This window comes from Macaca mulatta, chromosome 1 (assembly GCF_049350105.2).
Source record: "Macaca mulatta isolate MMU2019108-1 chromosome 1, T2T-MMU8v2.0, whole genome shotgun sequence".
Taxonomy (NCBI): domain Eukaryota; kingdom Metazoa; phylum Chordata; class Mammalia; order Primates; family Cercopithecidae; genus Macaca; species Macaca mulatta.
The window spans coordinates 234,750,787-234,766,230 of record NC_133406.1 but is presented as its reverse complement, the minus strand read 5'-3'; the positions used below and the strand labels follow the sequence as shown (position 1 = coordinate 234,766,230).

Sequence of the window (15,444 nt, the reverse complement as noted above, 5' to 3'; positions counted from 1 at the left end):
TGACACAGAGGCTGTGTTCGTGGCCCGCAGTTCCTTGTAAAGTGGTCATCAAAGGGCGTACAGTTCCCGCCTGTGGCTGCAGGCTGGAGAGCTGGCTGCTAGCACAGATACAGCCTGACCTCAGGTCAACACTTCTCGGAGTCCAGAGGGGTGGGGAGTGGAACAGGTGGCCTCCTAGGGACGCCTCCCCCAGAGTGACCAGCGGTGCCACTTGTCCCTGCACCTGGAGCTGCCCTGAGCACCCCCACTGGACACAGCGGGCATTGCACCCTCCGGAGAAAGCTGCCCTTGTTCCACATGCGAGCCCGTCCCCAGCGCCGTGGGCCGTGTACCTGCAGTAACGCAGACCGCGAGCCCCAGCTGCCTCTCCGGTGCTGTCTCTGCTCTGGCCTTCAGCAGGCTGGGTCACAGAGGCATCCACCCACTCATTCATTCACTCAACAAATACCTGTTCCGTGTCTACTAGGTGCCAGGCACAGCTGGGAACCAGCAGACAAATCTCCCTGCTTTCCCGAAGCCGGCATCTTGGTGGGCAGACAGCATAAACGAGATGAGTAGGTGGAGGAGAAGGCCTGTGAGCAGGTGACAGGTGCTGGGGAGAAACAGCCCAGGGGAGGGACCGGGAGCATGGGGGAGACGGGGACTGCGATGTGAGGGAGGTGTCCAGGGAAGACCTCCATGAGAAGGTGACCTTGGCATAAAGAGGCAAACGTGGGAGGGGGCTCAGGCAGACCGTGGTGGTCAGAAGTTGAATTCGGGCAGGAGGAGGGGGAGTGCATGAAGCCCTGAGGTGGGAGTGAATCTGTCTGCTGGGTTCACAGACCCCCAGGGAGCCAGTGTGTCAGGGGCCGGTGTGTGAGGGACTCAGCAGGGGGATGTGGCTAGAAAGGTTGTGGACCCACTGTTGAGATTGGACTTTGGCTCTGAATGGAATGGAAGCCGTTGGAAGGTTTGGAGCAAAGCAGTGACATAATCTGGCTTATGTTCTGGGAGGATCACCCTGGCTGCATAGAATCGGCCAGTTGGGGTGGAGGTGGGCGCAGGGAACGCTGGGAGGAGCAGCATGAGAGCCAGTGGCGGCCTGGACCTGGGAGAAGACAGGGAGAGGCACGGGCCCCTGGTCCAGGGCTGGATTGGATGTGGGAGGCGGGACATGGGAAGAAGGGAGGAATCAGGGTGACTCCCGGGGGTGGGACTGACACCTGGGAGGGTGGGGAGCTCTTTACTCAGCTGAGACCACCCTGGGAAGAACTGGGCTGGGAGTGAGGGCAGTCGGGAGCTCAGTGTCTGACCCGGGAATCCGAGGCACACATTCCCCACCCTCATAACTGAGCCACACAGGCAGGGAATAAACAGCTCTGGGGTTCACAGGGTGGAGTCTGCAGCATAGCGACAGGGTTCAGAGCCATGAGATGGGCAGAAATCTGAGGGGTTTCATGGGGATGGAAAAGAAGAGGTTCAAGGCCTGAACAAGGGCAGCCGCTGGAGCAGAGAGGAGCAGGAAGAAGCCCAGGAGACTGAAAAGGAGTGGCCAGAGGGATGGAGGGGGGCATGGAGTCCCGGGAGCTGGGGAAGCCGCAGGCAGCACCTCTGTCGCCCTGATACGATGGGCACCACTGGACCTAGCAATGAAGAGGTTACCGCGACTTTGGCAAGTGCCACTCCCATGGAGTGGTGAGGGCAGAGGCTGATTGGAGACAGTTTATGAGCTGGAAGAAGGAGAGGAATCGCAGACAATTGAAGGAAAACTTTTTGAGGAATTTTCTTGTGAATGGAAGGCGAGAAACAGTGGAGAAGAAAGTGGGTCTAAGAAACTGTGCTTTTTAGGCCAAATGAGATGGCTCACGCCTGTAATCCCAGCACTTAGAGAGGCCGAGGCAGGTGGATCACTTGAGGTCGGGAGTTCGAGACCAGCCTGGCCAACATAGTGAAACCCCGTCTCTACTAAAAATACAAAAATTAGCGAGGCGTGGTGGCGCACATCTGTAATCCCAGCTACTCGGGAGGCTGAGGCATGAGAATCACTTGAACCCAGGAGGCAGAGGTTGCAGTGAGCCGAGAGCACGCCACTGCACTCCAGCCTGGGCGACAGAGTAAGACTCTGTCTCAGGGGAAAAAAAAAAAAAAAAAAAACACAAACAGAAACTGTGCTTTTTGTTTTCTTTGGAGATGAGAGAAATAACTCATTGGCTGCAGCTGGCAATGCCTCCTGAAGAAGGAGGAATGGGATTGAGTGGGTGTGGGGCTGGGGGCGGCCACGTGGCCGTGGACACTGTGGAGCCGTTTCACTGGGTAGCCACAGGAAGGAAGGCAGGAGGCTTTGAGCACGGATCGCGTCCCTATCTGGGGAAGGTGGCTTCTGGTTGCTTGTGTTTTCTCAGGGGTCTGGGAAGCAGCAGTGGCAGCTGAGGGTGGGGTGGGAAGGGAGGAGCTGCGAGGTGTCCCCTGAGCCTGGGAGAGAAGATGTCATAGAGCAGGTGCCCACAGACTCTTTCTGTAAAGGACCAGGTAGTAAATAATTTAGGCTTTGCCAGCCAGCCAGTCTATTGCAGCTCCTCAGCCCTGCCCTTGGAGCTGAAAAGCAGCCTGAGAGGATTCATAAACAAACGGACATGGAGGTGTTCCAATAAAACTTTATTTACAAAAGAGGCAGCAGGCTGGCTCTGGCCTGCTTAGACTCCTGGCCCTCGACCTCGCTTCCAGGCCAGGGGTCTTCAAAGCATGGTCCCTGGGCCTGCAGCATCAGCGTTACCCGGGACTTATGAGAAATGCAGATTCTTGGACCCCACCCCACATTCATGGAACCAGTGACTCAGTCCCTGCACTGTTTCCAACCCAAGTTGAGTTTGTGATTCCGGAATTCTGGAAGTTAGCTCAGCAGCTAGACCCAAGAGAGAGCGAGGTGTGGGGTGGGCTACACACCCTGTTAAAGGCACAGGCATCCCAGCTCCCATCCCCTTCTGCAAGCCAGTGTGAGGACATCCTGCCTCCTATGGGCCATATTTGCTTATGCAGCCTCCATGGGGGCTCCCTGGGGACGGGCTGTGGAGACAACTCTGCTCTCAGCAGAACCGTCCACTCTGCAGCCTTGGTTTCCTGTCCACGTCCCTCAGCTATTCAGGGGAGCCTGGGGGCAGGAACTCCACTGCTTATAGGGGCAGCCTCCCACAGCAGTAGTGCTCAGCCAGTGTTCCGTGCATGAAGAAATGCACTGTCCTCTGATCAAAAGCACAGCATCTTTAGGAGTTTAACGACGGTTTTTTAACGGCTTTAGTGAGATGATTTGATTTCCTGCCTCTGAGTCATCTAAGAGCAAAACGCGTGAGCTGCTAATGGGCTCAAAGAGAGGCTGCCCTGGAGGCCCCTCCAGCCCCCCAGTACTGCAGGGATTCAGTCACCCCAAAGCCAGGTAACCAGCCTTGGCCTCTCAAAGCTCTGGGATTACAGGCGTGATCCACCGTGCCTGGCCTGAATGAGGGTCTTTAAGAATAAAACTCCAGGGGATCGTCACCAAGCCCCACATGCTAACTTCCTCTGAGGTTAGCATGGTGCTGGATCTTCTCTGCATCTTCTATCTTTGTTTTTGGTTTTCATTTTGGTTTACTTGAAACAGGATCGCCCAGGCTGGAGTACAGTGGCACGATCATGGCTTACTGCAGCCTCGACCTCCCAGGCTCAAGCAATCCTCCCACCTCAGCCTCCTGAGTAACTGGGATTATAGAAATGCACCACCACGCCCAGCTAATTTTTTTATTTTTTTGTGGAGGCCGAGTCTCTACAAAAAAAAGTCTGTATGTTGCCCAGGCTGCTCTCGAACTCCTGTGCCCAAGCAATCCACCTGCCTTGGCCTCCCAAAGTGCTAGTATTCCAGGCTGGTCCCGTTTTACTAGCAGGTCTGCACATGGGCTCACATTGCCCACTCAGAGGAGACCTCTGTTATTAGGGAGACCTAGACCTGCGCTGCCTGGACCCCAGGGACAGAGGCTGTTTGTGAATCCCCTCCCTTACTTTGCTTTTCTTCCGAGGACGCCGGCTCCCTGGTGACAGGAGGTCACTGTTCTGGGGAAAAAGAAGAGGGGGGAAAAACAAAGCCAATCCACCAGTTGGCTAAGTGTCAGGTTTCCCACCAATTTCATGGGTTGCTGTGGACGGGCGGGGCTGTGTTTTGAGCCCAGGCCATCCCTTTGCCCGTGGGTGCGGGACCACATTATTTTGGACCAGGGGTCCTTTGTCCTTCCAGAAGCCGAGCCCCGTTCCAGGCATGGGGGTGCAGCAGCGAGCGAGACCCACAGAACCACTGCCCTCCTGGAACGCACCCCCCCAGAGAGGGAACTGGGGCACCACAGACCCGTGTGCAGGCAGCAAGGGCGTGGTGTCGGCTGGGGAGTGGCAGGGACCCCTGAGCCTCACAGTCGGGGCTCATGGCGCTGAGAAGCACTGTGGCAACGGTGCAGCCAGTAGAAGGAGCCGCAAGTACAAGGGTCCACAGGCAGTGTGAGCTCAGCCTGCTGGGAAGGCCAGGGGCCTGGGCCGAGGGTCAGGTGGCAGAGCGAAGGGTCCTGGGGGGCAGTGCCTGGGAGAGGGAGGAAAGAGCATGGGACCAGATTCGCTTTGGAAATAGAAGCCCCAAGCCAGCAGCCAGCCAGGTGGAGCAAGGCGCGCAGGGCTGAGAGGGTTCAGGAGGCGGTGGGGGGAGCCACTGGGAGGAGACCCAGGAGTTCAGGTGAAAGACAGCGGTGGCTCAGCCCAAGGGTGGAAGCCGGAGAGGTGGGTGGACGGCTGGATGTTGGCAGCCGTACCCAGTATCAACGCTGCTGTAACAGCTCTTCACAAACCCTGCATCTTCAAACCGCCCAGAGTGGGATCTCCTGGTTCCTGTGGGTCAGGTGTTGGGGCAGAGCAGGGCTGGGTCTGCTGCTTTGGGACTGCTGAGCTGCAGTCGAGGTGCTGGCCAGGGCTGGGCTCGCCTTGGAAACCTCTGGTAGGAAAGGATCCACCTCCAGGCTCGCTTGTTCGTTTGAAGGACTCCTTTCTTTGGGCTGTTCGGCTGAGGGCTCAGCTTCTCACCAGCTGTTGGCCCGAGGCTGCCCTCAGTTCCTGCCCCACGGGCCTCTCCAACACCGCAGCTTACTTCATCAGAGCCAGGAGGGACAGTCTCTAGCAAGACAGAAGTGGCAGTCTTGCCATTACCTTTGCCATGTTCTGCTGGTTAGAAGCGACTTGCTAGGTCCAGCCCACACTCCAGGGCAGGGGCAGGGGACATCAGTGGCATCTGACAAGCTGCCTGACTTAGGAGCTCAGTGGCAGCACCAGGAAGCTGCACTGGGCTCGAGTCAGGGCAAGGGACAGTGTCAACAATGACCCTGGGGGACAGCAGTGCACTCAGGAGCTCAGAAAGTACACAGATGCCCCCTGGGCGGTCTCTTTTGCACCATGTGAGCAGCAGAACCTATACCTGCGGCTTCAGAACAACAGCTGGGCTGGTGTGGAAGGACCCCCACGACATGTAGGGTGGGAATGTGCAGTGATGGAGTGTGGAAACCCTTCTCACAGTTGTCACCTGCTCTCCAGTCCCTCCTGAGCCCATGGGCCTGCCTGCCTGCTGTCTGTCTGCCTGCCTGTCTGTCTGTCTGTCTGCTGAGGGGCTCCCTGATACCCTGAACCCAGACAGTCTCCTAGGCCTTTGTGATCCCAGAGTCTCCCGGCCGAACCTGGTTGATCTTTTTTAACCACCACCCTCTTCCCCTCCCTTATTTTGCTTTTCTTCCAGAATTTTCCCACTGTAAAAAATCCAGCAGGTCTGAACAAGTGAGGCTGGCTCCATGTATCCAGAGTCAACGACGGGCTCCCCGGCTCGGCTCTCCCTGCGGCAGACGGGCTCCCCCGGGATGATCTACAGGTGACCTCCCACCCCCTCACTCAGGCCCCCTCCCAGGGTCAGTCCTGCCTCCAGGAGGGGTTCCCAAGGCCACTGTCCTCCCCTCTGGAGGAGGAAGGGCCCAAGCAGGGCCCACAGGCTTCTGCCTTCCACGGGGTTTCGAGGTGCACGCCGGTGAGCGTTTTCTCCAAGAAAGGAGCAGGGGCTTTAAAAACCCAAGTAGGAAAGAAAAAGCAAAACTTTTCCAGGGGGTTTGAGCCAGAGTAGACTCCTTTCTTGTCCCTGACCCTTCCGAAATATCTCGTTTGAGGTTAACAGAGGGCCCAACAGTGAGTGCAGGGCCAACCCCAGCATTCTGTTCCTCCCACTTTATACATCACGGGCCCTGTGGCCCCGCCAGTTTCCCCTGAGCGAGGATCACGACCTTGCAGGCCTTTGGGGAACCACGTCTACCGGTTTCCCAACACCTGAGGGAGTGGGGACAACCAAATGTTCCCAGGGCACCCTGACCCCCTCCTTGTGGAACTTACTTCCGCTTGCAGCCCTGGGTGTTTCTGCCTGCACCATAAACAGCGCTGAACGGCAGTGCTGGCTGCGGAGGGCGTTCAGTGAGAGCTGAGCCTCTGGGGACAGAGCACAGAACCCATGAAAGATGCAGGCACAGGCAGTACCCCAGCAGCCCATTGGTCTTGGGCAGCCAGACCTTTCCAGATAATCATTGGGGCCTGAGCCAGAGCCCATGTCTGTGACAGCCACAGGGAAAGGCAGTGTCTGTCCTAAAAAGCCCGGCAGGCACGTGCGGGCTTGCCAGCACGCGGGCTCTCTGCACGCCTGGGTTGGAGAGTTTTGAGCCATTGCCCACAAGCATATTGCAAAGCAAGTCCCGAAGCATGTGCAATCCAAACCAACCCTCACCCGGAGGTTCACCACGGAAAATAGGGCCTGGCGTGGAAGGAGCCCTTGGTGTCCAGAAAACTGGCTCCGGCTGTCTGCCCGTGGCCACCGGGTGGCGCTGCTGCAGAGCATTTGGCACCCGATGTGCATCCTCAGAGACTGCCCTGAGCAGGCGGCTGGTGGGGGGCCCAGGGGCATGAGACATTGGTGGTGCTTTCTGACCTGCACCTGCTGGGGTTGATGCCAACTGTCGACTCTCTCTCTTCTCTCCCTTTCTCCTTTTTCTCTTTCCTCCATTGCTGTCCGAAGTACTCGGTATGGGAGTCCCAAAAGACAGCTCCAGTTTTACAGGTAACGAGTCTTCATTCTCCCTAAAACCCAGTGAGCCGAAGGCCAGGGACTGGGCGGGAGGACTGCACCCTTGCCGAGCAGGGTGTGCTGGTGTTTTCTATGAAGCCAAAGCCCCCTGAGACCCCCAGGCTCTGCTTGTCACCCTCTGTGCCTACCCCCACAGGACACCGTGCAATGTCCTGATGGAAAATGTGAAGTCAGGTTAACTGTATGTGTTGATCTGCCAGAAGTTTGCTTTGATTTAAGCAAATGGGCTTTTGATGACTGCCAAGCTCTCAGCCAAATCTACCGTTAAAGCTTCCCTCATCAGGCAGCGCGGGAGACGCCTTCCTGTGGTCGCCAGCTTGTGCTGCTTCCGTTATCAGAGTACAGGACGTGGCGAGCCCATCCGTTCCCCCTTTGCCTGTGGGTTTGAGCTGATCTGGAACTCACAGAGCTCCTCAGGCTCATTGAAGGTTAATGCCTGCTTGGGGGTGTGCAGTACTGATATGACTTGGATTAGTGACATCTTTCTGATGTGTTTCTCTGTTGATTAATTAAGAAACCGGGCACATTCACCTGGCAAGAGACCATGCCCCAGTGGGACGTGGCATCAAGATGCCAGGCTTAGGGCCCCACAGGGTGCTCTCGGGGAGACCCGTTCCTCCCCCTGGGCTGCTTCTCCCTCACCTGTAACGCAGGGGATGCATGTTCTTGGTGCAGCCTCCAACCCTAGGAAGTAAAATGTCAGGGCTGCCTGGAGCCCGCGGGCAGCAGCCTCCCCATGCCTTGGGACTGTTTGGGGAATCGGCACGCCTTCTGGCAGTAGGTCGCTGGTATACATTGCTGCATCTTGGCAGTCAGGCCAGGAGGTCTCTCTATTTGGACCCGGACACCTGGTGACAGTGCTTTGGGGGTCGTTGTCAATGCACCAGGCAGTGGGCATGGGGATGGCAATGTATTTCCATGTGGCTTTTCTCTCTCTGCCCCCGCCCCGGGCCATCGCCAGCCTTAGCACCTCTGACGGGGACCATAGACCTAGATGCTCAGAGTGATCTGTGCCACGCCTTCAGTGCCTCCTGGGAGGTCCTGCTCCTTATGGGGAGCTCTGAAGACATGGCCAACTCTTGGATCCTACTGAAATTTTGGTAGATAAGATTTTGCTTAAAATAGTTAAATCTGAACTCAGGCTTGCAAATGCTTTTCCTGGATGAAATGTTTGTATTATGATGTATGTATGCATGGTGTAACACATCCTAACAAATATACACCGCTCATCCCAGGGGATTTCATCAGTGAAACGAAACGTGTACCTGAACTGCATCCTCAGGGAGCCTGGGGCAGCCTCAGTCCTCGAAGGGAAGGGGTGAGGTCCGATGAGCAGGCAGGAAAATCCCAGGTGCAGACCTGCCAGCTCAAAAGGCCTGCCCACAGGTACAGACCAGCCAGCTCCAAGGGCCTGGCCCCAGGAGGGGCCAAGTAAATTGTCCAGTGTGACCAAGTGAGAGCCTTCCAGCCCACTCATGGCCCTCAAAACCCCACAGCCTCAACATGTTGTCCATCCCCTGGGAACACTGTGCATGAGAACCTTCATTTCCAGGTGGCCTGCCCAGCCCCAAGGGAAGCTCTGAAGCTTACCCTCTAGGCTCTCAGCCCCAATTCCAGTGCCCACAGGCTCTGGCCATCCTACCCCTTGGATATCCAGGGGGTCACTTGGGTGTCTATTGCGGGGGCTCTGGAGATAACCTCTAAGGGCTAGGGTCCTTGTTAACAGGCTGGGGGCCACTCCTAGTAGGGCACCTCATCACTCCAAGCATGCCACTAAACATGGCTGTTGGATGGTTCTTTCAGTTACTTAGGCCTGGCCCTCTCACAGGGCAAAGGCGTTAGAGGCATGTGCCCTGCCCCCATGCAGCTCCCAGGCAAGGAATCGACGTAGGACACTGTGCCAATCAGCTGTCCACCAAATGCTGCATAACAAACAGCTCCAAAACTCAGTGCCACACAGCAATTGGCATCTCTTCCTTGCTGCTGTGTCTGCTGGTTGACCAGGCAGCGCGTCTAAGCTGGCTCGGCTGGGTTTGTCTCCAAGCTGCAAGTTGAATCCCCATGTCCTCCATCTTCCCGTCCTTAACTGGGGCCTATCCCAGGCATGTCCTTCCCATGGCAAAAGTACCAGAGGAAAAGCAGAAACATGCAGGGTCTTTTACGGCCTGTGGTTGGGGTCAGAGCGCTGTCACCTCTGCTCACACGCTTTTGACCAAAGTCAGTCTCATGAACCAGCCCAAAGTCAAGGGGCTGGAAATATATTGCCCCCACCAGTGGGAGGAGCTATAAAGTCACATGGCAAAGGGCATGAGTACAGAGAGGAGTGAAGGATTGGGAGCAATACTTCCATGTACCCCAGGTCTCAGATAGCTCCAGTGATCTCCAGAAGGCAAAGCACGTCCTAGGAGAAGCCCAAAGAGCCTTTGGGGTCCGAGAAAGGAGGGGCCACAGCCGGCCGAGAGCCAGGAAGGCTTTGTGGAGAAGGCAGCAGGGGCTGGGATCTGGACCTTGAAGGCTGGGCAGGATTCACCACAGAGGCGAGAAGCACATTCCAGTCGATACAACAGCCTGAGCTACAGCTCCGAAGTGTGCACAGAGAACAGGAAGCAACAGTTACCCAGCCTGGGCCATCACGGACATGATGGAGAATAAAGAGAGGCAGGCTGTAGAGGTGGATGTTGGTGGCGGGCCTCGAATGCCTAGCAACAGGGCTCGGAGGCACTCAGAGGGCACTGGGGAGCCATCTATGGTGTTTGAGCAGGGCAGGGCTCTAGGAAGGAAGCCTGGTAGCAGGGAGTAAGACAGGGAAGAGAGAGGCTAATGCAAGGAGACCAGACAGTGTCCAGGAAAGGTGCAGGATGGCTGAGCTCCAGGAACTGCATGGAGAGAATGAAGGGGTGCAGGGCCTGAGAAAAGGATGTCAGAAGCCACGTCCACGGGGTTTGACCACTGATGGGCAGGTGCTGAGACAGAGAGGGACAGAGGGGAGCAGTGGACCCAGGGAAGGAGAGGGCCTCATTCAGAGCACGTTAGGCTGCAGCCACCACCCAGTAGTGAGGCACAGGCCCCCCTGACCAGGGCGACAGGGGAACTAACAGAGTGGGCTTGGGCCTTTGAGGACAAACCATTTCAATTGCCAAGGCCTTCCCAGGTAGTCACCCGCAGCCAGACACCTCCAGACTCCACGTCCTCTCCCAGCCTCCCACTTCATTTATCTTCCACGCTGTGTCTGGGGCACTGATTTCCTGTCCCCCACCTTCCCCCATGGCAGCTACCACTGTTTGCCCATTTGTTGTGGGGGAGACGGTTCCGCCTCCATTCAGAATCCCACATTCACTGGCGCGCTTTCTCAGCCGGAAGATGATGTCACGCTGGGACTTTGCTGGCATCCTGTGACACACAGTGACCCCAAGGGTCATGACCCTGGGGTTGGGGCTCAGCACTTAGCCTCATCCCAGAGCTCAGCCTGGTTTGGCGTGGTCTCAAAGCGTTTCCCAAACCCCGGGTCAGGACACGTGCCGTGGAGAAGGGCTCCTGTGTCTCTGCCTCGAGTGAGTGGCAGTGTGGAGTCCAAATAGCAGGTTCTGGGGCTTTCCTGCCATTTATAGGTACTGGCAGTATCGGATATGCCAATCTGAGGTGCGTCCCCAGAGGAGACGAGGAGCATCGGCATGTGTTGAGCAGAGGCCTCTCCAGACCCCCTTGGCTGTGGGTGGTGGTCCCGTACCACGGGGCCCCTGGCTTCCCTGCTGCAGACACAGTTCAGATTTGAGTGATGTGTGGAAGCCACAGGCTCTGTGTCCCGCACTCAGATACCAAAGAGCAAGGCCTGCCCCTTTCGACCTGTGGGTCCAAGGGTTTGTGTTTCTGGCACGTGGGGATGGTGGAGGCAGCAAGGGTAGGCCTGAGGGACTGGCAGGACCCCCGCCACCTTGGGCTGCACCCCAACCCCACGCACCGGGAGTCAGCCTTGCCAGGTTGCAGCTCGGAACTGCACTTCCCGAGCTTTTAGGGGAAGAGGCACTCGTGAATAATTCAGCCTCTTTCGCTGAGATGAAAACGCCCTAATAGAACTAATGGACTCGCTGCCTCAAAACTCGAACCTGGTGGGACTCATCTCATTCACCAATTGCTTCTGACGTCCTGCAGTGACACTCCCTAATGAAAAAGCCGCCGTGCCAGATCCTTAGAGCGTCTGGTGATCCCTAATAAACTAGACTGTGGCTTTTTTAACGAGCAGACGCCCCCACAAAGGCAGGTGAGTCCTCCCCGCAGCCCCAGGACTGGATGCAGCTGCTACCCTCCTAGGGGGGATGCCGCTCGGGGGCACGCATCCGCGGGAATGAAAACACAGGAGACGGTATTTTGGGGTGGTTTTGTCTGATCTGGAATCAGACCCTCTACATTTTTTCAAAGCAGAAGACCTCAAAAAAGAGCCAACCTGAGGTAAACTTGGAATGACTGTGATGGACGGGGTGGCCGGCGGTGTGTTTCAGCCAGGCAACGCCTCTCGCTTGAGCCTGCTCACAGCCCAGACCTGCCCAAGGCTGACCGTTTTCGCTGTTTTCCCGTCTGCGGGAGACACGGGCGTCTAGCTTGTACCTCGCTGTGTTCACCGTTGATTAAGATTCAGCATTTTCCGGTTTTGCCCAGAGCACTGTCGGGGAGGTTTGGTCTTGTCTGAAATGTCTGTGCAGGAAGCACGTGCCGAGGGAGCTGGGGGCTGCTTGTTTGGGCCTCGGTTTGCTGGTTGTCCTTGAGCGAAAATCATTCTGTGTTTGCACTGATGCAATGCTGTGCGTTGTAGAACCGCACCCCGGAATGGTAGCTGCTCCCCTTCCATTTCCGCTTTGGAGAACTTTGGCTGGGCTCTCTGCTCTCTGGACGGGTGTCACCATTCAGAAGAGACGCTCAGGATTCCTTCTCAGTCTTATGATGTATGCTTTGTTGGCTTTCAGTAAACAGAACAATTCAGAAATTCCAGGTAGAGGAGTCTGGGGGGAGGTAGTGATTCCTACTGACTTAATGAGGTTAACATCTTCCTTGCATTTTTCCATGTCACGGTGTTAATTCACATGAATTCCCCTGGGCCTCTGACCTACAAGAATAGATTTGCACAAGGCAAAGATTTGCACAGGAAAGAACCTGTAGGTGCCACGTAATTAGCAGTGGCTATTGAGGAGGGGCTTGTTTTTCTTGGTACCAGGGTGGTGAGGGAGTGTCAGGGCTCAGAGACCCTCACTCTGGAAAGCGGCCGGGATCTGGGATATTTTGAATCAGAAGTCAGGGACACTGTGCTCTTGAGCGCAGGAGAAGTGGGGACCCTGAGGCAGGAGCCTGACAGCGGGGCTGCTCCCTCTTCCCTGCAGTGTCTTACTGGGGCCCCTTCATCCAAGGACCTAACGCTGCTAGAGTCTCCTTCAGCAAAAGCCCGGCATAGAGCCCCAGCGTGAGGGAGTCCAGAGGAGCCAGCCTTTGTCCTCTGTCCCCAGGCACCGCTGGTAACAGGCAGAGCCCCTTTGCCTTCTGCCTACTCCCATCCTTCTTCCCCTGGAGCAGCCCTCCCAGAGTCATGACCCTTCAGGACCACAGGGAGCCCCCACTGTGCAGAAGGATGCAAGTTCTGGCATGGGAGCCCCCTCCCCTACACAAGAGAGGGCGACCTGCAGAGAGCCGCTGGATCTGAGGTAGGAAGCCAGCCCCGCCCCCATCAACAGCTGCCTGGCACTGCTAGGAAATGCCCAGGTATAGCTCTGATTGGCCTTTTGGAGCCTGGGCCTTGGTTACTGTTCTACAAGTATCTGAGCCCCTCCTCTGTGCATGGGGTACTCCCGTGGGCACTGGGCAGGGGGCAGTGGCAGCAAGCAGAAGGGTCCTTGCCCTCCTGGACCCAACCTTCAGGGGAATCCAGCGGCTGTGGACCCCTCATGGCACCAGCCCTGCTCCTCACCCCTCCACCCCATGCCAAAGGCTGCCATTTCTGTGCCCACAAGTTCCCTGGCCCAAGCCCTACCCTGGCACCATGGGGATAAGCTCGCAGCAAGAGGCTCTGGGCTCCCTCCACGCCACAGGGCCCCCACTTGCAGGCCTGCTCCCAGGGCTGCCAGATGAGCTCTAAGGAAAGATTGCAAGCGGGCCCCCACAGAGCTGCCCTCTCTCCCTTCTCCCACCCACATCCCCACACTCGGCCCTCCACCATCTTGTTGGGAAGGGGGCGATTATTCACATCTGTGTTCTCTCCCGTTAAGCATTTTCTAGGGAGATTTGGTGTCTGTGTGGCTCACTCCTCTCACTCAAGCCTATGGTCACAAGTTCCTTCCCGCCCTGCCTGCTGGCCCCTGCTGGTGGATTTTTCTCTCCACGGCATTTATCATAATTGGTGTCTTATCCCACGCTCCCCCAAGAGACTCGCTCCCTGCTGCATCACCAACTCCCACCCAGTTGTCCAAAGCCTCATCTCACGCAGCCCACAGCAGCCTGGTACAACAGGCCTCTGCCCAGCCCACCTCACAGATGTGGAGGCTGAGGCCAGGAGCGGTCAAGGTGCCTGCCTGGGTCACACCATGGGCAGGTGACAAACAGAGCTGTCCCTGTCCAGAAGCTGGGCACTCAGCCACCCTGTCCTCCCACCCCAGGGCCTTGGCTGCATTTCTAGAGCCAAACCAGACCCGGGTTGCTTTTCATGAGTCATGTCTTGAAAGCTAATGACTATTGATCTCAGCCTGGTCGGGCCAGGCAGGGAACTTGCACGTCTGAGGCTGGTCCTGCCTTTCAGAAAGAGCCCTGCGGCTGCAGCCTGCCCAGCTGGCCTTCCTTCTAAACACAGACCCCAGGAAAGCAAGGGTTGGCCCCCATTTGCCCCACACAGGGCTGGCAGCCGGCCACATGGCCATCTCAGAAGCAGCTGCCTGCCGTGCACATGGAGGGAAGGGAGTGGCCGGCCAGTAGGCAGGGAGGGGAAGCTGGTGCTGCTGTCTGTGGGTGCCAAGGGCCTCATTTCCTAAGATGAACCTCTCCTGGAGTCCAGGCCTCTCTGCCCTCCAGAGCGATTCTCCCAGGAGGCAGAGGGTTTTCCATGCCAGGGCACCTGCCTGCTTCAGCGTCCAGAGGTCCGGCAGCCACCATCCCTCGCAGCGTAGAAATGAGCAGTGGTGAATGCAACTGCTGGCATGGGAACCCCCCAGCAAGAGAGGGCGACCTGCAAAGAGCCCCTGGGCCTGAAGCAGGAAGCCAGTTGTGTCCCCGCCAGCTGCTGTCCCAGCACTGCCGGGAAATGCCCAGGTATAGCCCTGGTTGGCCTTTTGGAGCCTGGGCCTTGGTTTCTGTTCTACACTTGTAGTATCTGAGCCTCTCCTCTGTGCACCAGGGGCACTCCTATGGGCACTGAGCAGGCAGCAGTGGCAGGAGGCAGAAGGGTCCCTACCCTCCTGGACCCAACCTTCAGGGGAGTGAATTCAGCACATAGGACAGCTAGAAAGGAATCTGCAAGGTGGATGATGGCGAGCGTAATGGAGACAGATCACAGCAAGAAAGAGGCACGTGGCATGGCGTGCGTGGGGCAGAGAGTACGATGGGAAGCACAGGCCCCCTGGGAGCCATGCCCGTCAGACGGAGGTGCAGGCTGTGAGTGACCAGCACGGCAGGCTCCCTGAGGACAGCTGGCTGCCCGCTTTTGGGGAAGGAGCCATCCAGCCCTGACCAGGGTAGTGGGGCCGAGGCCTGTGTGGACACTGCTACCATCTCCCTGTAGGGGCTCCTCCGGGGCTCCTTGCCGGCTGGTCTCTGTTTCGCTCTTCTCTGAGCCCACCTTCCCCACCTCAATTGCATGTTCATGCAACAGGCATTTGTAGGCTCTGCTCTGAGCTAGGCCTCTTGCTGGGCACAACAGGGCAGACATGAATGATGGTCCCTACAAATAAGATACAGACAAATACTTGCAGGGAAACCTCCATGAAAGAGGCAGCTGTGGGGTTCCTGGAGGTGGCCCCCCTCTCTGGGTGCACATATGGGCAGAGCAGTGAAAGGTCAGCAGGCCGGTCACCCATTCTCAAGGACCCTGGTACATGGGGCTCATCACAAACTCCTGCCCCTTGTGGGTCCTTCCTTTGGCCCCTGGAGCTCAGCCCAGGAAAGGCCCAGCCTAGGGCAACTCCAGGACATCTCAGCCCCCTTCAAGGACCATGCTAAAGCCTCTGTAGCTGTCTCAGCTCCCAGGATAGCCCTCCCAGCTCCTTCCCAGGGATAATCGAACTTTTCCTCTCTTGGGGCAGAAGTTGGGGACAGTGCTGGTTCCT

General features: G+C 57.2%; 1 protein-coding gene across 42 annotated transcripts in view; it reads left to right on the top strand.

Annotated features, from left to right (window-relative positions):
* KCNAB2 (potassium voltage-gated channel subfamily A regulatory beta subunit 2) overlaps positions 1-15,444 on the top strand; it is a 108,558-nt gene that overhangs the window by 40,655 nt on the left and 52,459 nt on the right. For 15 of the 42 annotated variants that reach the window (XM_077977796.1, XM_015140505.3, XM_028840694.2 and 12 more), the window contains one exon: positions 5,771-5,899. Coding sequence is in view for 17 of the 42 variants with exons in the window: in XM_015140505.3 (XP_014995991.1) it covers positions 5,823-5,899 (77 nt within the window). In the remaining 25 variants the exon portion in view is untranslated. Of the gene's footprint in view, positions 1-26; positions 583-5,770; positions 5,900-7,081; positions 7,124-10,684; positions 11,409-12,598; positions 12,838-15,444 lie in introns of those variants that run through there. The other 27 variants (XM_077977750.1, XM_077977756.1, XM_002802140.4 and 24 more) reach the window with 11 other exon arrangements.